Genomic DNA, 22,304 nt, shown 5'->3' with positions numbered 1-22,304 from the left:
CAGAAGCCACATCCTTCTGTAAGGTTGGCAAGTTTCATTCTTCTCTTTTTGCATATAGATAAATTCAGATAGCAATATTACAAATGTTTAACATGTGCATAATGGGAAAAGGATTAGAAAAGGGGTTCCTAGTCCCAAAGCTGTACTAGACTATTTGTCTGTTCAGATTGGAATGTAATATACATACATGTAATGACTCAAGCTTTCTAGAGGATCCAGGGTGATTTCCATCAATGGAAAACTTGCCAAGAGATTTGATGATGGAAAGCCCACAGTGAGAGGAAGATGTGCCGATGAAGAGCAGCCATTCTCAAATCAGACAGAACTGGTAAGGCTAGAGTTGGGTCCTGCATAGCTGAGAAGTCAAATCAGCGATCTGCTGTGGGCAACCTCTACCAAAAAGCCTACTGTGCTGGATATTTTTATAAATGTAAAGTAAATATGACAGCTGATGAAGTGGTAGCCATTGCATCTAGCCTCTGAGGCCTTGATTTGGCAAGATGCTTAAATGGGCACTGAAATCTGCAAACTGAAACAAGAGACGCTTCCTAGCAAGCGTCTATGCTATGTTGAATCAGGAATACTTGGAATGTTGATCATTTTTTCAAGTACCTCTAACAGATTTCTTTAAGTAGTGTAAGTTTGCTTTAAAAGTTGGTGTTTCGGGCAGTGATCCTCTCTTGCATTGAGCTACAGAATCGGGCCAAAAATGACTTCAGCTATATGTTTCCCTTGATAGATTTCATAGCTCTAATTTTCTAAACAGTATGTGCATAGATCCATGCTAGATTTGCATGCACAATTAGTATGATTACTTGCATCTTAACTACATAGATTCAAAAAGTCCTAATACCACAGATTCAGTTTTATAAGGGAGAGACCAATGTAAGTACATTCAGAATGAAGTCTTATATTCAGATGAATGACTAGATTAAATATATATATTTATAGGCCAAAAACATAGTTAATAAGAGCAAACCTAGTGACATAGTCATTGATAAAGTCTGTCAAAGTGATTACATGTATTCTTGATAATTTTTTTTTTTAATTTTCATTACATAATAATTAATATTTTACAGATCCTGATTTCTGAAATGATCTGTGCACGTACCTTTCTGAAAGGTAGTGGTGGAAATATTTTTTGGAAGAGCAATTGTTAGGTCTGAAAAGTAATATATTAATTAGGGTACACATCTTGTGGATGTTCTAATGATCCATTTTTGTTCCGTCCATAGATTTAACTTTTTGTTTTGATTTAGATTTCAGCTAAGCGGTCATTAGCTAGTCAATTTTACCTCTACAGATTAGGAATCTGGAATAGGGTTATTGTTCTGACATGTACTTCCTAAATGGTATTTCTTAAAATAAATTCAACATACTGCTTGTCACAGTTGTTCAGTCTGCAAAGCTCTGGTACTTATGTCAAAGTCTTTAGAACACCACAGTAAAACAGTTTTGATATTTGCATCTCTCACCAACTAATAGTATTCCTATTACTGTTACCCATCAATAACCAGGAAAAATAGTTTATTCTTGGCATTCACTTGATAGTTGAATGTCACTGTAAGTATTTGTAGCTGAAGTCTCTTAGATACAATGAGAAAACTGTATTTAAGTCAATGTCTTTCACTAGAATTTGCTTCCCAGGGAAAGCTGGGACAACCTCTTTGTAACCAGCAATACTAGACACAGATTGCTCAAAACTCTGAGACCTGCTAATAAACATAATTTCATAAAACCAGGCAGTGAAACAGTTCAGGTCAGTTCCAAAATACAGGGGAAGAGGGGAATGAAAATGACTAACAGACTAAATAAGGAGACTGTACAGTTGAAGTGTTCAAGAGGCTAGATTTAAAAATATAATCCTGAGCTCTGCCAGCTTGTTGGTTCAGAGACAGAAAAACAAAAAAAGGGGTGGAATGTTGCTTTCTAGTAGTATAGCCAGAGCTGCACCTCCATAGACAGCAGTATTACTACTGAAATGGTATGTCCTTCTTAATCCTGATGAAAGGGCACTCGTTAGGGCTTTTTGTTGAAATTGATTCTATCATAAAAAATGCTCTTTGTTATTTTTCATTAGCTGTCATTAGCTTTCATTCTGCCAGCAAAGTATGAAGCTTTCAATCCTTCACTGTTTCTCTCTGGTATAATATCAATACAATGCAGACTCTCTACAAGCTTGAAAGATCCAGGTACTCAAATAATGCAGAATCTGATTCTACAAAATGTTTTCTTCAGAATTAAGGAATGGGATTACTTGGCAATATTTAGCCATACATTTTCCCTAAACTGTAAATGCGTCAAACTACAGGTGACATAATATTTGTGTTTCTAATGTGTTTTTTGTCTAGGTACAATTAGATGCAATCATCCAATCTGTTAGGAATGGCCTACTGCCTTTTGTATAATAAAGTAGGAAGTTCTAATTTGATGTCAAACAAACATACTAATTGCTAATATTCAATTGAGCCGTATTTCAGTGGTAGTGATACGGTTGCTAATGCTACCATAATCACAGTATTATAAAATGTTTTGCAAGTTGGAGCAAATAGATCATTTGTGTAAAATAGATAAAACTAATTTAGCATGTCACTGTTCACTCAAGCCTATTAAATAGAGCAATTTAAGATATTTTGTTAAATAGCTCCCAGCTTACATTTAATGATAGCCCCTCCCTTGTTTTTTAAAGTGTAAAAACTGCATCTAATTGCTCTCTGAAGCAGACCTAAAGGTTGATGCATCTACTACAGTTCTGTAAGTGTAGCATCATTTACTGGTTTTGATTAGCTACATTTGTATAGCATGTGAAGCTTTGAAGACTTCGGAGATAATGAAATGGCTTCAAAAGTTACAGAAATGTCTGCTTGATAATTTTGTTTGCAGAGGGGATGACATAGGTTTGCACAAAAGCTGCATTTAAATTATTTTATTTCAGAGGCTAAAAACACTACAACAGACACGTTCTTCCTGCTCCGTACCAGCACTCATGTGCCTAAGCATGATGTGTTATATTACTCTCATAATCACTCACTCCTATTAGCAAACTAATTCAGCAGACACTGTATTCTCACCCTAGCAAACACTGAATTCACTTGGGTGAAAAGAAAAAAACACATTTATAGACTAGGAATGCATTTTTCCCTGAGGATTTTTGTTCCTGTGTTCCACGTAACCCATGTTAAATGGTTTTCTCTCCTTTTACTATTTTTTCATTTCTCCTATTACATTACTTGAAAGAAACTTCAAACATCACTTATGAGTGTTACAACGTCCAAAACATATAGCTCAAATTCTCTAGAACATAGTGTCTCAGAAACAAAATTTACAAGAGAAAACGAGAAATTACTTACTCTTTTTCCAGGTGGACCAGGTGGGCCAGCTTCACCTGAAGGACCTGGTGGACCCTGCAATGGAAAATTATAAACTCAGTGGTAATAAAGAATAAATTATATACATGCAACAAACACCTGCAATATGTTGGCCCCTTTCAATGGACAGAAAGTAAGTCCCATAGATAGGATTTTTTTGAATAAGCAGGTATACTTCTCTGTGTCTTTCTTAGGGTGGTCTTTTGAAATTTTAACTGCTTTTGTTACTGCACAAAATGCAGTCATTCTTTTTTTCCCTTCCTGTTTGTAACAAAACATTTCAGACCAGAAAAGGGCTGCACAGAATAGCATATGGTCTTAACCTACTGCCTAACTCCATTAAGAAGCTTTTTTGCTTTCTCAGGTGCTGAAGTTGTTACTTTTGCTAAAATTTTTCACTTACATCTGGAGTTATCTGCCCTGTGGGTGGCTCTCTCTTGAAAAAGATTTTTTGCACCAATAGCCATTTGGCTATTCCATCTGGTAAGCTGTGATACTCTTAAATATTTCAGGGCTGCTGAACAGTTTGCTAAGCTTTTCTTCAGGCACACAACACTCTAAAAATACTTACTGTTAAGTAAGATGGACAGATACTAATTTCCTGAAGTTTGCAGGTAAACTCTGGTTTATAACTTACTTCCAACCATATGTTCAAAGTACTAGCGCTTTTTATTTTCAAACTGTAGTGTACAGGATAATTTCCTGGTAATCAGAACTTCCAGAGCTAGAAAGAGACTTTCCAAAATGGAAACCCTATCTTTTTGCATTAAATAAAATAATAAAATGGATGACATTTTAATATGGGAATTACAGAAATATAAGGACTTTGATGCTTAATATAGATATTGCTCAGATTCTTCTTAACTTTCTTAAAGCAGAAAAATCAATTTTTTGCTTAATTTCATCAGGTCAGCTAATGAAGATTATTTGGCTGCAGCATTCCTTTCTTTTGCTCAGAGTTGCTCTATTTTTAGCGCTCCTCAGCAGCTCCGGCACAAATCCTTAACACATCATTTGTTTCTGCTTCTAAAAGAAATTGAGCTCTTGCTTCTGATTGTTACTACAACATGGGCAGTTCTATCTCTGCAAGGAAAGAAATATATATTTTTCAGTATAATAGAAAAAGCATTCATAAATACTTCTAGGAGTATGAGTGTATAGAAAACACTGAATCAGCAAAAGATACTTTCTTAGCATAGGACAGAACAAACGCAGCTGAAATAAAGTGATAGAATCAACTTACGGGTTGACCAGGATCACCATCTTCACCCTTCTCTCCACCAACACCATCTTGACCCTACAGAATTCACGGGAAAATAAACAAAACACAAAATTCAGCTCAACTAAGTAACTTAGTTTCATATATAAATATAAGACCACTACTTTTCTACAGAGCATTTTCCTAAGGACACCAGTTTTAAAGCTTTTTAAAGATTTCTAAACCTTTTTTAAGCCTTAAGAAATACATGAACAGAAAAGCAACAGATCTTACAAGAAAGACCCCATCTCCAGACAATGAAGAGCCAGGATTAACTAGGATTTAGTGCAAACCAAGACTAGAATCTAAAACTGTTTTTTAAGTATACTTACAGCTGGACCAGGTTCTCCAGGGGGACCAGGATCTCCAGGAAAACCAACTGGGCCCTAGATAAATCAGGAAAAAAACCCAAGGAATGTGTCATCCATTGACAAGCAGGTAACAATCATCACAAATATTTTATGAAGCATATAATGAATTTAGTTCAAATATAGAAAATTATATACAGTTCTAGATGTAGCACAACTTCAGCAGTGCTTCACAGTGCTTTGTGTTAAAATTGTTAAGCTCACTTACTGGGTTACCCTTAGGCCCATCATCACCTGGAGGTCCTTTAGCACCTGGTGGTCCAGCTGCTCCAGGTGGACCAGCCTCACCTTTTTCTCCCCTTTCACCTTTTGGACCCTGTAGAAAACATATAAACACAAAACTTTCATCTTGAAATTGAATAGCTAGGAAAAGATTTCAATGGAAAAACAGTGTTTTCAGACCTGGGCAATGTTACTTGTCAATAAAAGCTGGCATGTGGATGGGAAATTAGGACCTCAGCTTCAGACTGGAAAACCTGTGAATCTCAGGTTGAGTGCCAACATCTGCACCCATTTTGCATCAATGAACTGTCTTCAGAGAGAAAAACATGCATGTCAAAACTTTTGGAAAGAAAAATGGGTGCTCTCTTAGGGAGTCTTCAGTTTTGTCCTCTAGCTGTTACTACAAGATGTGGCTATAATTATAAGGAAACAAATTGCATTTTAAAGGTATAAGTTCTTTTCTGAAAATTTAAAGAAATTGCACACAAGTGCTCAAGTAATCTGATTAAATGCTTTCTAAAGTAAGCACTAGCAGATACATGAGTTCACTTAATAAAGGTTAATAATAAGACAAAACCAAAATACTCACAGATGTACCAGATTCTCCAGGAGGTCCAGGGTTACCAGCTTCTCCAGGTTCACCCTGTAAATGTGTGAGGATAAACTGATGAGCCATTAGGGAGAATATTTCTATGAATTTACTTCTGTTATTTCATATTCTTCTCATGCTTACTCATGTGAACAGCTTACAGGAACTGTCTTTTATTTGGTCTACCTAAAGGGGGCTGAGTTACATATGGTTTTGCAGAACTGGAATCTGAAATTTTAGAAAGAATATATCAAACTAAGCTTTTAGTGAGCCAGGGAGACTAACCTTCCCTTTGGGCTTTGGAAGATCTTTCCCTTTATTATCCCATATATTGCAAATTTCCTGTTTGTCATCTTAGTCACAGAAAAGCCAAAGAAGTATATTGCCTGTGCATGTTATTTTCTCTAGAAGATACATTTTGCCTGGAAGCAAGTTTCTACAAATAAGAGAATACTAATTGAAATAAATCAAGAAAAACATGAGGACAAAATAATAGCGTAACAGCTAGTAAAACTTTCACCATAGGCCACAAAGATGCATGCTGTGTATTTACGGGTGATAGAAGTTGTTTAGTAAAGCAGATGGCTTTGAGGACAACACCATATGAAGAAAATCTGTGCAAGTCAGAGTATATACTTTTAAATGAATGTTTAAATTAATTCAGTCTCTTTTTGAGCTAATACACAGTATTGGCTCAAAGACTGTTTTTGCAATTGTTCATTTTAAAGTTTATTATGTCTGATTATTTTCTAGCTCAGTGGTCTGATAAATAAACCTTTATAGAAAACTACTCTGTTAGTAGGATATTTAGCTATTAGCATCACAAACACACAGATCTGTGAAAAGATAACAGAATCTGCTTTGTGGTTGTCAAGGAGTGCTGAGATAAGAACTATATATTTTTATTCCAAAGGAATTCTCAATGTAACTGCTAATTCTTTTCTATTCTTTTTCCAAACCAAATGAACCTTGCCAATAATTATGCCCATAAAGAAGAGTACTTCAATGCTGAATGCATTTCACCCAATGCCCTTTACTGAACTCAAACACAGATTTGGAATAAATTTGGGTACCCCTCATATCCTGTATGACCTGCACACTCCTCTTCCTTCTATGACAATTTAATTAATACAACGTGCATGTCTGTCATTTGCACACAGACAGTATCAATATATAAATCATAAAATATGAGTTTTAAACAAATCTTATGGTGTAGGTACTGAACTTTTTTTCATAGAAGCTAATGGCAGCGCAATGACCTCACTGGCTCCAGAATTTGGCCCAATGTAAATATTAGGTTAGATGAATGGAAGAAGATCTGAGTACCCAACTGAATTGCAGAATAGGATAATGAACAGATTACCACAATTTTAGGAGCGATGTTAAAATGTCCTTTAGAAAGAGCACTTTTAAAGGGTGAGTTTGCCTTTAGAAACTGTGGTATGTTTTATTAGACATACTTAAATTTGCAGTAATCTTAAAAATTAATGATCCCTCTTAGTACTTAATATTAATTTGCTTCTGTGATACAGCATTCATTATTTAAAAAAAAAAAAAGCCTAGTGGATACTTCAGGTCAATAAGCATTAAGTATGTGTTCTAGGAAAATTCATAATCTTCATTTTCTTATTGTCTTCACAGGGTTTACTGAATCTGCGGCAGCATTAGTATTGTTTTTTGTCCCTGCCTACTATCAATCAAATTAGATTTATGTAGTAACAGAGAATAAGGTCTGGAATTAGCAAACAAATTGATGTTATCTTAGTTAGTATATACATTATATCTAACAGAGTCCACAATATAGACCCCTTCAACAGGTGTCCCCATTGCAGGACTGAGTGACATAAGAGCACTAATTGTGCCAAGTCTTGCCTGACAAGCACCTGTGCCAATATAATCCCTTTCTAAGCTTCTCAAAGAGTAAGTTCTTTGCCTGCCTTTCTGCCAAATGATACTGCAATTTATGATGACTTACATTTGCTTTGTAACCCACTCTTTACCCATCTCGTTGGCAAACACATCTTCATTTTATGACATCATTCAACAAGAGAAAAGATGGGATTTTTTCTGACATATTGACCTATACTTGAGGACAAGGGGGAAAACTGCTTCTGGGATCTCAGGGGTCCCTGCTATAGCACACATGTTGAAATTGGAAGATGCAGGAAACCTATATGAGCTCTGTGCATAGTAACTCCCCAATAAGCAGCACTGTGGAAGACAGCAAAATTGGAAGGGCTAGAAAATGTCAAGATGTTCCCCTTAAAGGGCATCTGTGAAAGATGAAACCAGTTAAAGTTTCATCTCACATTATTACTTCTAAATCATTGGTCTATTAAAAAACGTGACACTTCCCTGTATGCAGTCCTTGTTTTTCTGACACCGATTTTTATATTCCAAATAGTAGGTACTATGAAAGGTTGTACTTGTTTTAGACATCCGTTAAGGGAGTTAAACAATGTTCTGATAGAGAAGATTGTAGCTGATATGTATTTACAGAGTGCATGTTTATAGATAAAAACTATGCAGTCTTTATGTTATTGTTTGCCCTTCTCTTTCTTTGCATTTTTGGTAAGGATGGTATTAATTCAGAATCCGATGCACCTTCTCCATGGGACATACCTCATTTTCTTTTGGGAAATAGATTTTATGATCTAATAATAGATTTATTCCACATCTGGAATTTTTTTCCTCTTTTGTTACCAGGTCAGATCTTTTAAAAGTTGGTGTGGTCTTTCTTAGGCAAAGAATAAGTGGATGGAAGGCTGCCACCTTTTGGTTAAAGTCTGGGACATGGTGGTTTATTTTGTATGAATGAGAGGCAACTTTGCAACTGACTGGGATGTGAAAAGGATTCAGTTATACTTTTGCTGCTTTTTGTCATCATCACAAAATAGAAAAAAAAAATTGTGACTCTAGAATTCTAGACAATCCCTTTTCACATAGGTATGCACATGTGACTGTTTTATATATTATAGCTCTATATGGAGAGATAAACTTAAGAGAGAAATTCTAAAGCCATGCTGTATCCTCTGGGAGGGTATATTGGAGCATGTTGGAGAGATGGAGAAGGATGAGAAGAGATCACAGTCAGTGAGTCATGTAAAGTTATTAAAAGTATTTTGTTAGGACAGATATTCAGGTAGCATAAACTGTCATAGACATATCTTGGTTAAGATACTGTAGCAATTGTCTTTACACAGGTGTGTGCAAAAATGGTATGCACACATAAAGATGTCTGTGCAAACTTGTCAGATGTATTTTTAAACTTGAGGCCAGAATACTCAATTGATTTTGTCCTCTCACTTCCATCTGTAGTATAAATCAATGACTTATAAAGCATGTAAACTATTGATTTCACATGCTTACTGGGTTGGACTCCTTATTAGTGTACTATTAAAAAATTGTTTTAGAATGATATAATAGGAAGGAGTGTAAACCTAGATGAGTGTAATGGTTTTCTAACATGAGACTTTTTCATATAGTAAAACAGATTTAAACTCTGAGAGGCTACAGAAAGAGTGCTTAGGTTCTGCAGACATTCATTTTGTGTTACTCTGATTCTGCCAGTTTATCACACGCTGTGGAAGGGAGAAGGGGTGGAAGAATGGCACAGTACTCAGTGCAGTTATCACAGTTTAGCCTAAATTAGAAAGGCAAATTTATTTGATTAGGCTTTGTGGAAAAGAAGTATGAGGTTAATATTACTTGTTCTGTTTCCTCTCTGTGTTGTAAATTCTTAGATGCTGTACAACATCTAAGGCCCAGTTTTAAAAAGTCATGAGCAACTTACTGGGTACTTAGAATATTGGCATGTTAGGCCTTTGATATCAAATTTGAGATAAGCATGTGTTGGTACATTTTGGTTTTCCATTTTTTGTTAATTATAAGATCAACAAAGAGAATAACCTCTGGGTGGAAGCTGGAAAAAGTGCTTCTGGTTGAGTTTAAGTCCTGAGACTTCTAGACCACTCCATGGAGGCTACAGGCATTAATAATGCAAGGCTACATGCACATTTGTACTGCAGATGGCTTTGAACATTTAGGCCTTTGTGTGTACAGCAGAGGAAACAACAAGCTAGTTAAAAATACATGGCACTGTGACAAAAATTGTTTATAATTTGCCAGAAGATAAGGGGGCTTTGAAACCCCAGTATTAATGACAAAATATCTCCTTGTCTAGCCATTCAAATATGAAAGCCAGCAAATCACATTCATTCCCCAACAGTGACAGGGAGGATGCCAAAATGTTTTTCCACACTCTACAATCAGCACTGCACTGCATTATCTGTAGTATGATACGTCTTTCCTGAAAGGGATGCAGAGGCCAAAGCGTGCTGACATAATAAGAAAAACATTGGGGAAAAATATGTGGGAAGAAAAGGAAAAGAGAAAATGCATGTTTTGTTTAAAAGCATGAGCTGTCCTCCCGTTGTGGGAGCTCCTCCTGACAAAACAACTCTTTATGATTTCTAAGCTTGCAGAACTCATTAAATGGAACTGAAATTAAAAAGGAAGGTGTCCTAACTAGGAGATAAACTGCCATGTACTAAAGCTTGAGAAGGAGGAGGAAAGTAATTAGAAGAAATAAAACTTCCAAAATAATATACTTGGAAGCTTCTCTGTGTGAATGCAGAGAATATGGGAAATAAGCAAGAGGAAATAAAAATGACAACCAGTGACAAACAGTCTGAATTTCATGTTCTTGAATTAAATTTGGTGGGCTGATTATCATGAATCGGGATTCTAAATCACATAGAAGAGTCAGTCATAGGGAGAAACAAAGGAGTAAGGAGTTCAATATGTCAATGTTTTTACAAAATGGCTAGAATATAATTTGATCATGAAACAGTAAAAATTAAAGAGGTTGAATTAAGAGATTGAAACCAATGGCAAAGTTCCTATTGACTTCATTGGGCCACAATATTATACAAGGTGTTTTTTTTTTTAAAGCAGTGAATATAATGGGTGCTACCCTGGATGTAGTGTTCACATAATAAACATTTTTCTCAGTACCCTAGTGGTCACAGGAAGAATTTTTTTTTCCCACAGTGCCCACTTTTTTCTATATTCTGCTGACATACAGACTATCTTTTTCCAATAACTTTTTTTGCCATCTCTACCAACTCTAATATTCAGAAAGGTTTTTGGTACTCTTATCAAACAGAAAAAAGAAATCCTGCAGCTCTTCATGAAGCCAAGCTCTCTTTCAAGATAAGCTGGAGGAACAATGTCACAAAATTGGGAGATTACAGGGAATATCGTTGTTAATAATGCAGTCAAACAGGAGGGCATTATGTTTTGTATGTCTTATGCAATTATGGGTAGAAAAGACTGAAGACATAAGAATGCCACTGCTATCAAGAGGTGGGTTGATGCTCGGACCCACATCCTAAGACACAGGGAATGCAATGAAGAACTGTCACCTTAAGACATGACAGTGCTACCATGAAAAAACTACAGTATAAAATATTTTCATCTCCTTGGACTTAGTACCTTTTGATCTCAAAAGACAAAGAAGAGAGACAAAGTAGGATATTTTTCCATGAAGCCATGTATTATATTAAATTATTCTAGTACTCTCTCACCACATCCCAGAGCACTGGTAAGTTATTTATTTGAAGGACATGTAGAAAAAATCATGAAACATCTGAAGATTCTATTAAAAGAATAGTTTGGTCATATTGATAAGTTGTTGATGATTCCTTTTGACATGGCCCTAATATAAGTGAAGGGTTATTTAAAGAAAAGACATTTTAGTGAAAAAAACAGACACATAACCCAAATTTTATGGTAGATCTCAACGATAATGAAAAGCATCATAATGAAGAGATCTTTTGTTATCACAGAGGAACAAGAAGCTTGTGAGATACTGCAGGATGAACTGTAGATTTTCTTTTTTTTTCTTATTATTAGCCATACAAATGATCCTGGTAAAACAATGGCAACTTCCTTATCTTGTGTAGAGAAAGAATACCTAAAAACTCTGTGAAGCAGAGTGACATGCTTTTGGACAGTTATCAAGAAGTGGGTCATGACAAATATAAGTGATTTTGATTGACCTGGTACTTGAGTCATTATTTGTAAATTCATCGATCTGATGGATTTGTACCTAAAGGTACAATACTGGTACACTGTATCAGAGAGAATATGTGGATAAATGAAAGGGAGCAGAAGGTACCCGTGCATTTAATTATCTGATGGAACAGGAAGCAAAAGGGAAAACTTGCTTCATATTCTTAAATGTTATCAATCCTGTGAGCTTTCTGAAAAACTACCAATACTGACATTTCTAGGGATGTCTTCTAGCATTCATTGACATCAGTGTTTCATTGAATACATATGATATTCTGTGGCAAATACTTAAATACTCAAGAGCAATCTACATAGTTTCTTAACAAGTTATTTATACAGTGGCCTGAAATATATTTCTATTCTGTTTTCTTCATCTTATGCTCCTTTCAAAATCTTTCCAAATCCAAAGTTAAAGAAAAAAATCATATTAAATCTATAACAGTACAGCAAAATGCTTTCAGGCTTATATGCAGGATATAGATGAGGTCATCTAACTTGTTAAAATAACCAGAAATAGTAATTTCAAGAGACTCTTTTGAATTTTGTGTTTGCTTGCCATTTTGTAATAGTTGACACTAGTGATTCAAAGAAATCACACAAAAAACGTTATTATGGCTATTGCATATGCTATTTTTTCTTTAAGCAAAAGGAAGATATTATCTGACATTCTTTGGGTAAGATATGAAATTAAAAAAACAACCAAACAACCCCATATACTGGCAGGAAATTTTCTCAATAGAGATCTGAAACTAGCAATGAAAATAATGTTGATGAATGAATGTCATATAGTCATCATCAGTCTTAAGTCAGGTTTTCAACTAGCACAACTCATCCTCAAACATTTGACTTTACTGAAACTGTATCTATCTGTATGAGGAACAGATACATATTGATGCTTCAGGTCTGCTTCACCTCACAGATGTGTTTACCACTTATACATTAGATAATAGCTTATATTCTTAACTTTCCAGATAGATGGCTACACTAGTATAAAATTAAAAACACTTGAAGCCAATAATGTTACTGTAGCATCAAAGTATGTAGTTGAGGAAATCACCATAACCTGAGATTAATCCTTCACATGAAAACTACCTTTTCTGCTCCAAAGCTCTTTTCTCTGAATGTTAAGTATTTTTGTGATGTAAAACGTGAAATAATAAGACCAACCATCATATGTCTGCAACTAGGCGTACAGCTTGATCACTATTAACAAGTACTAGGTCGATGAAGGATATTTAGGAACTGTAATATATCTATATAGCTCCAAAGAAGAATCAAAACATATAACCCAATGTTTGCTCTTTCTAGGAGGATATTATCAACACTTACCTTTTCGCCAACACCTCCAACAGAGCCAATTGAGCCTGGGGGGCCTTGAGGACCCTACAATGATAAAAGATGTTAATTATCCCAAATATAGTGCTTATTACTGAATTACTGAGGGAAAAGAAAAATAGGTTAATTCTTACATCAGCTCCATTAGGACCCTGGGGACCTCTTGGACCTGGAGGGCCAGGTGGACCCTGTAGCAAAGAGACAATTTGATATAGTTACAATCATAAAGAATAAATCCAATGGGGCTTTTTTGGCCAATTAAAAACTCAATCTGTGGGGGACTTTTCATCTTCACAGTGCTACAGAAACAGCAGGGCCAGATTGTTGCCCGTTGCATGAGTTCACAAGGTGACAGGGGATCCAGGCTATGTTACACAGTACCTGAGCTGGAAATGATGTGATGATTAGGACTCCTGAGGATTGGTTTCCTGCACTGTATTTTCCCTGCAGGTTACCTACATACCCCTTCCCATGTGCAAAGACCCTAGAGCAGCTTAACTGTCTGGTAACAGCAATGCGACAGTACTGCACCATGGTGCCTGCAGATGGGGAATAATAAAGCATCCAGGCTTGGCATAGTGTGTTGGAGGCAAACGTATACTATATAGCCTGCATTTCAGTCAGGACCAGCCCAGAGGGCATTCTGTCAACACTATAAACAGTTGGAAAATGCAGTCTCAAGGTCATCCGGAAAAACAGAGTAAACATAGCCAAGTAGTGTTTACCAACTTCTGGCCTGCAATTACCTGAAGCTAAGGTACAATGCCCTGAATTTCAGAAAAGCTGCTCCAAACTCTCTGGTGCAATGGTCTCTCCTTTTTCTCTTTCTTCCCTGAACCTGCTTGGCACTGACCCGTCTCAGACATACGTAGCATCTGCTTTGCTACCTACTCTTCAGAGTATTTTCTTAAATCACATAGATCTTGATATTAAAGATGAGAAGATAGATGTGGAAAAGCAAAGTAAGCTCCAGGGAGGGTTTATGTTATACAAAATGTTTCATGCTCAGGCACCAAATTCAGGAGCAGCTTATCAAATTGTAAGCTACAGAAAAAGCAATAATACATGGATAATCTTTATGGCCCCTAGGGTGACCAATGGGGAAGAAGTCTTACCATTGGGCCCACATCACCATTTTCACCCTTTTCACCTGGTGGGCCAGGCAAACCCTAAAACAAATGGAAGAGTAAAGAAAACTATTAGTAGGGTATCTGGAATGCTGAGTTATAAATCAATATTAAACAATGTGAATCAGATCTACATGTGACACTTGGAAACTTGGGGGATGGGGTGGGGAACAAGAAAACAAAATCTACTTGCATTAAAAAAAAAAGGTTTTATATTACAGCAAATGTATTGCATTTGTAATACATTATTGGACATGGCATTTTGGGAGTCCTTTCAGTTCCTTTTGGCAAGAAGTAATTGAGGTGTTTGTCATTTAATATTTTAAATTTTAAGTAAAATTGCCATAGATTTACTGTAAGATAACCTAGGCAGGCCCATAGAGTTTTTCAGATTTTCTTTACTTTCAATTTCTTTTCCTAGAAACTTCCTTATTTTAAAAAATACTATTAAAATTAAATAGCAAGGAAATTCACAATTAAGGTAATAAATATTCAAAATTGCCAGTGATCACTTTTATGAACAAAAATACTTAAGACTTAATGTCCAATGAAAGTAATATCAGTAGAATTTAACTGGAGTGTGATACAGTTACCATTGAGTAATATATATATAAGACAAAGCTGTTACTACGCAACAGTTCATAATTACCATGAGAATTGCATTACTGAATAAAAGAAACTCCTGATTTCTCAATGGTACTTCAATACCATTAGTATATATGGGATCTCAGTCCACGGACCAACATACTCAAATTAAAATCTTAATCAGATGAACAAAAATGCTCATTTGAAATATTGCATTTGCATCTCAACCTAATTGATTTTTATACTTATGTAGCTTAGAGATCATTAAATTTAAAATGTGAAGGTGGGCTTTATTGAAAAACATCAATAGAAACAGTATCCTAGATCTGAGAAAAATAACAAGGGTAATTTTATTTCACTCTCTTTAAAATAGTAAAAAACTAAACAATTCATAATAAAATATAGAAATAATATTTCTCTGAGTATTTCTGAAAATAAAGACGTTTTTAATTTCAAATGCAATACGAATCTACACAAGACATATGTGTTGGTGCAGTCATGAACTGTTTATCTTCCATGGAGGTGTGCAATATTTTTTAAACTTTGTTGCAAGTTTTGTGAACTACATTATATAACAGAATTTTAAAAATGGTAAGTACAGGTTAAGGTTTGGTTTAGTGAAGAGTAAGTTCACGCATGGTGGATAGAAAATAGACATACTGTTTAATATATTCAAATGCTATTGCTTTAATTTTTCCATTTTTTAAAAGAAAGTATATATGATTCATAGGACAGCTTAATGCATGGATTAGAGATAGTTTCAAAGTGCTCTGTGCTCTGATGTTAATTACTCGGAAATGAATGAAAGGTCCTAAATGTCTTGTTCTCTGTTTTGCTATATTTAAGCAAATTAAAGATTTGAAAAAGCAACTGTAATTCTCTGGATGCCTACATTTTACTGTATACTTGCTTTCTGTTTTTTGACTCAAAACAATTTTAAGAGGAAGAAACATGAAACTACAGGAACCTGCCAATGATGGCAACAGTGTATAACCATCATGGAGTTCTGCTAATCTTCCAGAACATAAGTAGTGTCTGTGATGGTATCCCCGAGAAACAAACTGTGTTGGCAAAACCTATTCTGAAAGTGCAGTAAATGACTAGGACATGTTAAATACTCCTCCAGGTTCAAACTTTTCTTTAAAATCTGTACCTTCATTAAAAAGAAGTGTTCTTGTTAAGACAGAAATTGTTGGACTCTATAAAGTTGCTGAATTAAATTCTAAAGCCTGTGGTATCCAGGAGTTCAGTTTCCGAGCATCTCCTTCAGCATTGAATCTGCTCCATATGCATGAACTCTATGAGTATGGGATCTTTCAGTTCTTATTAACTGATGTTATCATTTATTTAATAGAAGACAATACTCATTCAGTTTCTGACATAGAAATCAGGGTTCTTACAGGTGGAGGGTAAAATAATAAAGAAATTTACCTGTAAGCCAATAGGGCCTGGAGGGCCAGGGAAGCCTCGAGGACCTTCATCGCCTTTTTGCCCAAACATCCCTTGCTGACCTCTTGGGCCTGGCTCCCCATCACCTCCCTATTCGGAAACAGCGAAAAGCAAAAATATCACAGGTAGATAAATAGCAGAAAAAGCTCCACTGAAATCACTGGAAAACAACTCAGAATCACTCCTAATGCCTTTACAAATGCACATACACCATCTTGATTGAATGAAATCTGTTATACAAATAGAATACCAGCATATGCCCTCATTTGATGCTGGTCAAATAATACTGCATGTCTCACAAAAATTTTCCCTGAACACCTCTTCTCTTTCACATCTGCATAAACATTCCAGCTGTTGAATACTGACATACTAGTAAATATGTGTAGTGTACTGTTCTACTAATTTTTATGGTAGAAGAATTCAAAGTTTTCTAAATAAAAATAAAAATATATAAAAAATAATAACAAAAAATATAAATCAAACCACCTGGTATCAGGTGGATTTTAAAGAGAGATACTCTTTTAAATGCATCTAGTACTGAGCTAATTTTACCACTGATTGTCATACAAACCATCAAACAATTTCACTAAAATGATGGGCCCCACTTGCTGTTTACACTATTTCATTTTTAATAATTCCTTCAAATTATTGCCCTGCTGTAAATCTGAAATAAAGTAACACCCATGCAGGCTTGTTTACAACAAAAAATTGAATATAAGGCAACAATGACAGAACTGTTAATAGTGATTTGAAATATATTCTTGAGTAAGGAACATGCAGTTCAAAGAACTTCAAAGTATGAGGTGAGTTATGGCAAGACTGGGATTTGATCTGAATAAGCTACTTACAGCTATACCAGGAGCACCAACAGGACCCTGGAGACCTGGTGGACCTGGAGGACCCTGCAAACATCCAAACAAACATCCAAAAGGAAAAGTCAGTGATTATAGAATCTGGAATGAGATTGAGACAACCCTATTTGCACGATCAAGGTCTATTAAGCATCTCTACATTTCTCCATAGAGAATGCAGCATTATTCACAAGTCTCTTTCGTTCAGTACAATCATTTTTTTATCTGTCAAAGACTCAGATTTGCACATCTATAATGGACTTAATACTGCCATTTATTGAAAGCACATTTGTAATGTTTCAGAATATTTAAAATAAGATTCCCATACAAACATGAATCAAAATGAAAAATATTTCTTTCACGATTAAAGATATTAGACTTTTCAATGAGATCTGTGCAGAAGTCAACTTTTAAAGCATCATCTAACTATCTTTAAATGGAATGCTTATTATTTGGATTAGTTTTTGTGAAATTGCAAATGGTTTTCATAACAGCACAAAGCTTATTTGACTTCCAGGAGACATGAAAAATTCTAAGTTCTTGTTGAGCACTGGGAGTCACATTCTCTTTGATATTAAGTCTCTTTTCAACAGAATGACAAAAATATGTCTTTGAGAGGAAATTCTTGGTTTTTTTCAGACTCCTTACAGAATAATAACTTTCTAAGTTATATTGTGCATAATTTAGAAGTCAGTTATGAAGATGTGATGTTATGATATCTAACACTGAGAGTATGGGAATGGAAGACAGTAGTTTATGATGGTGTTAAAATTATCTACTAGGTTAAATCTGTTTTTTGCATCAGCCAGAGATATGAAATAAAGAGTGAAGCTAAGAAGGCATAAAACCTTACACCTGGCAACAGCTGTTTTGCTATTTTTGATGACAAAGAAGTTGTCTGCAGTTTCTAAGCTGGGAATTCTAATTTAGTGCAGAATAATGCTTGGATTTAAAGACCTTCCTAGGGCTAAAATTAGATTATTCTGCCCTTTATAAGGAGATTAGGAAAAGGAACTACTTAAAACTTGTAGTCTCTTTCTTTCTTTGGATTCTATGTATATTTTAGAGTATCTTGAATATCTGTATATCTGTTTAGAGTATCTGTATTTTAGGGATGACCAACAAGGCCTTTCCTCCCTGCCCCTGTATACATCTGTCAACATGTTGAAAGGAAAGCAGATTTGAAATAAACACATACTGAAATTGGCAATTGAATGACTGCAACTGAGGGCAAACAGGATTCAATACACATGACTTCAAATGGGGTAAACTTCACTTCAACTAAGCAGGCCTGAACATTGAATCCTGTATTTCAAGGAAAACATATTACATTCCCAAATGCCTTAAAATTTGAGACTGAGAGTGCAGGATATGTTCTAGAATGATTATGCTGCAGACGCTTGATTTGTAAACCACGTCTGCTGGAACATGCCCAAATACAGTAGTACTCACTATGGGAACTGTGGTTACAGTCTAAAGCTCAGCATAACTAGCTATGCTAAAATGGTCTGAAATAGAAAAGTGTATCATGAGGGTTTTTTTAATTTCTCTGACGCAGAAGCATCTCTAATGAAGAGGCTTGTCAAAGGGGAAAATAGAAGGATGAACACACGCAAAGCCTGAAGTGGAACTGGAACATGACCTGCTTCATATGCTACCTCTGTCCTTTCCTTTAAACACCAGAGTTTTCTGTGTGCACAGGGCTGTACTGTAATGAACCTCTTCAGGTGGACAAAGAGGAGTTGCATATATCTCTATGTATCCTGCAGCTGGTTACAACTACAACAGCAAATAGATTAAGATTGATTTTTTTTTAATTTGATAAATTAATTTTATGAAGTCAACCAAAGCATTCAGCTCAGATCATCAGAAGTAATTTTAGTCTGAAGCAGAATTTGTTTACAAGTTGTTTACATGTATGTCTCTTGGAAAACTGGGGTTTATAATAGAAGTGCTCTCTCATCTATATGTATAATATTACATTATTTGTGTTAACAGGGCTTTACAAATCGTTTATTATAGCATAGCACTTGTGATTTGATCTATTAAAATAGGATTGTGAAAAGTATGTGCTTTCTGCACTGCAAACTGCAGAAATCTTTCTCACATAAATAACTGAAAAAGACAAGCTTATCCTTAAAAACAAAGAAAATCCTTGTCATTTTTTGCACATTTTGTCTCCACATTTTTTTCTATGAAATTATCATAAAATTGTGATTTGCTTGAATTTATATGTATCCTCCTATAAAACCTCATCTGATTACGTGTAAGCCATAAATTCGGTGCATTTTTTAGAAGCAATCTAATTTTATGATGCTCTGTAAAATGTTAATAATAATAAGCCCACAGTGTTTTCAAGACAGTAAATATGCTTAGTTATCAATACCCTATGTTGAGTTCTGAACTTTGCTAACTGTGAATATTGATGAAATATAATAATAAAAAAAAAATTTTTCTATTACTTCTCCATTTTTTCTTAACAAAATTACTCAAATAAAATGTCAGCTTCTCTTGAAATTGAACAGAAGTGAAAACTTTCTTTGGTAAAGAAATCAAATAGAAAAAAAATGTTAGTATTATCCTTTCTACCTTCAAATTTTAAAGTGGGAAAAGGTTATTTTTATATTTCTGGCCTCCATCAAAAGAGGAAGTGCTTGAACTTTAGAAACAATTTTGAAGACAAAACCATTTCAGATTAAATCAGTAACAGCCTGATTCACTAATAGGCGTAGTGATAATATTTGAAAACTCATATAAGCCATTTCATTGGAGGTTTTCGCTGTTCTGAAATGTTGCAATCAGTTAAGTTTGCTCTCTAAGAATTAGATATTCTTTAGAAAATTTAAAACTATATTAGTAGATTTCTCTACTGAGTCTTCATATTATTCATCATTATGGCTAAGAGGCTAAAGCTGGGTATGTTCACACAATCCAGTCAGTGAAGTTCACTTAACACAATAAGAAAATGTATGTATATTCTTTGTCTCTCCCAGTTCAAATGTAGAAGGGATGAATTAATGTTATATTAGGAAGGGTGCTTAGGAATGTAGTTTACCTATCTGTTTTTAATGGTTCCGTAAGCTCAAGAAATAATGAAAATTAAATATATGCATGGCACCATAAGTACAAACCTCTAGTATTGTGTTAAAACTCAACATTATTTTGAAGAACATTTTTCAAAGTGTGTCTTTGTTTCTGTTCATTGATGCAGCAAGGCTACCTGCATACTTCATGCATGAATGATTTTTATTTATGAAGACTGTAATGGACAAAGGATTTTGCTACTCACGTTTTCTCCCTTGTCGCCTTTACTACCTTTCTGACCCGGTTCACCAATTTCACCCTGTAATTGAAAGTTAAAAGTTAAACTTCTTGTTTAAAATGGTCTCCTTCACAGTTAGCTGAAGTCAATATCACAGTATCTTTAAATGTTCCCTTTGATATGATTATTCTGTGTTTTATGCTGCTGCTTCAAGTGTGAAGGCCTAAAGGGGGAAATTCTGCATTGATCAATAGTATGTCATATTAATCCAGATATTGATTGCTATACTGCAAAGGGCAACAAGACCTGGCTTTGAAGTATAGCGCAACTGAGCTTTAAACGTGTTCCTCATGTCACCTTCAATATCAACTTATGATGAAAGCACCCTGATTTACAGACTCATCTAACTGTATCTGACTGAACTGCTTTTCACTGTAGTGTACAATATTTCAAAACTTCAAAATTATTCAAATCATCTGAAACCACGTCAGTAAAGAAAGTTTTCCTTATAAAATAATAAAAGACAATTAAATCACAGCAAATACTCTCTGTGGGATAAATAACACTCATGCATCATAAAAATCAACCTCAGAATCTTTACCTTTACCTTATGCTAAACAACAAAACAGTGCTGGATCAAGCAAACATGCAAGACGAACCTGAAAGGTGCCGTGTCCTAAATTCTGCCAGAAGTCAACAGAATATCTCTGCTGTGAACATATTTTGACACCCTCAACCCATCAATAGTGGTTCCAATTTACTATGCACTACTGAGAACATTTTATCTTACTCATTCAGGAAATCAAGTTTCTAAAACAGGCAAAAAACAATTTTGACATCATTTGCCTTGATTTATTTTGCCACACTTTCATCGTTGTTTCTTTGCCAAGATAAATGTTAGTCTACTAGTTCTTGAACACAAATCCCAATGTCCCATGGCATCTGCCCCTCAGACATCTGATTATAGACCTTTTTTTAGGTTTTTTTTTGCAGTGGGTGGAGGGAGTTTGGGGGAGGCAGGGGTAAGAGTTGCTTTGTCACCATATTTATTGTGAGGAAAGCTACAATCAGAGGACTGTACTGACAGACATTCTCACAGATGCACTAATACCAATTATAATGATTCACCTTGTCACCATCTTCTCCAGGAGAACCACTAGGACCAGCAGGACCAGGAAGTCCTACAGGACCCTGTACTCCATCACGTCCAGCTGGACCTTGAGGACCTTTTTCACCCTGGTTTTGAAGAAAAGAAAGTGATCCACATTACCACAGGGGACTAATGAAGATTTCAGTAGAGGGAATCACATTACCAATACAATTTTTTTTTAAAAAAAGCAACAGAAAGGAAATTATAAAGGGAAGAGAATGTATCAGAAAATTATAGTAAGTAATAATGGAAACTGATGTCAAATTCACTATTCTAATGCACAGTGGCTGGGTACAAAGTTTTAATGAAAGACTGATTTGATAAACATTTTTGTTATATTCATTCTCTGCTGTGATAATAACAGGTTTAACCTTTCTTGGCTGTTAGAGGGTATGACAATAAATGTTTTGCTATTTACTTAAATGTAAATCTAAAAGGAGTAGGACAGGTATTATGAAGATATGTTTAATAGGTAAATACGAGAGTGGGAAAAAGTAACATTCTGGAATAAAAAGTCTGTGCTGTGATAGTTTTCTGTGACCCTGTGATTACTTACAGGAGCACCCTTCTCCCCTGCGGGGCCTGGAGGACCCTGAGGTCCAGGACGACCTGGTAGACCAATTGGGCCAGCAGTGCCTGCTGCTCCACGTTCCCCTGGTGAACCC

At 35.3% G+C, this 22,304-nt stretch overlaps 1 protein-coding gene across 1 annotated transcript in view; it reads right to left on the bottom strand.

Moving 5' to 3' along the window:
• The window catches only part of COL11A1 (collagen type XI alpha 1 chain), a 160,718-nt gene that overhangs the window by 19,347 nt on the left and 119,067 nt on the right, over positions 1–22,304 (bottom strand). The window contains exons 42-54 of the mRNA XM_074152644.1: positions 22,196–22,303; positions 21,618–21,725; positions 20,517–20,570; positions 17,225–17,278; positions 16,359–16,466; positions 14,331–14,384; positions 13,350–13,403; positions 13,210–13,263; positions 5,806–5,859; positions 5,203–5,310; positions 4,959–5,012; positions 4,612–4,665; positions 3,351–3,404 (exon numbers count right to left, since the gene is read on the bottom strand). Coding sequence (XP_074008745.1) covers positions 3,351–3,404; positions 4,612–4,665; positions 4,959–5,012; positions 5,203–5,310; positions 5,806–5,859; positions 13,210–13,263; positions 13,350–13,403; positions 14,331–14,384; positions 16,359–16,466; positions 17,225–17,278; positions 20,517–20,570; positions 21,618–21,725; positions 22,196–22,303 — 918 coding nt within the window. The remainder of the gene's footprint in view (positions 1–3,350; positions 3,405–4,611; positions 4,666–4,958; positions 5,013–5,202; positions 5,311–5,805; positions 5,860–13,209; positions 13,264–13,349; positions 13,404–14,330; positions 14,385–16,358; positions 16,467–17,224; positions 17,279–20,516; positions 20,571–21,617; positions 21,726–22,195; position 22,304) is intronic.

The sequence above is a fragment of the Numenius arquata genome, chromosome 8 (genome assembly GCF_964106895.1).
Source record: "Numenius arquata chromosome 8, bNumArq3.hap1.1, whole genome shotgun sequence".
In the NCBI taxonomy this organism is placed as follows: Eukaryota; Metazoa; Chordata; class Aves; order Charadriiformes; family Scolopacidae; genus Numenius; species Numenius arquata.
The sequence above is the reverse complement of the archived record's forward strand: the minus strand, read 5'-3'. Positions and strand labels throughout refer to the sequence as shown.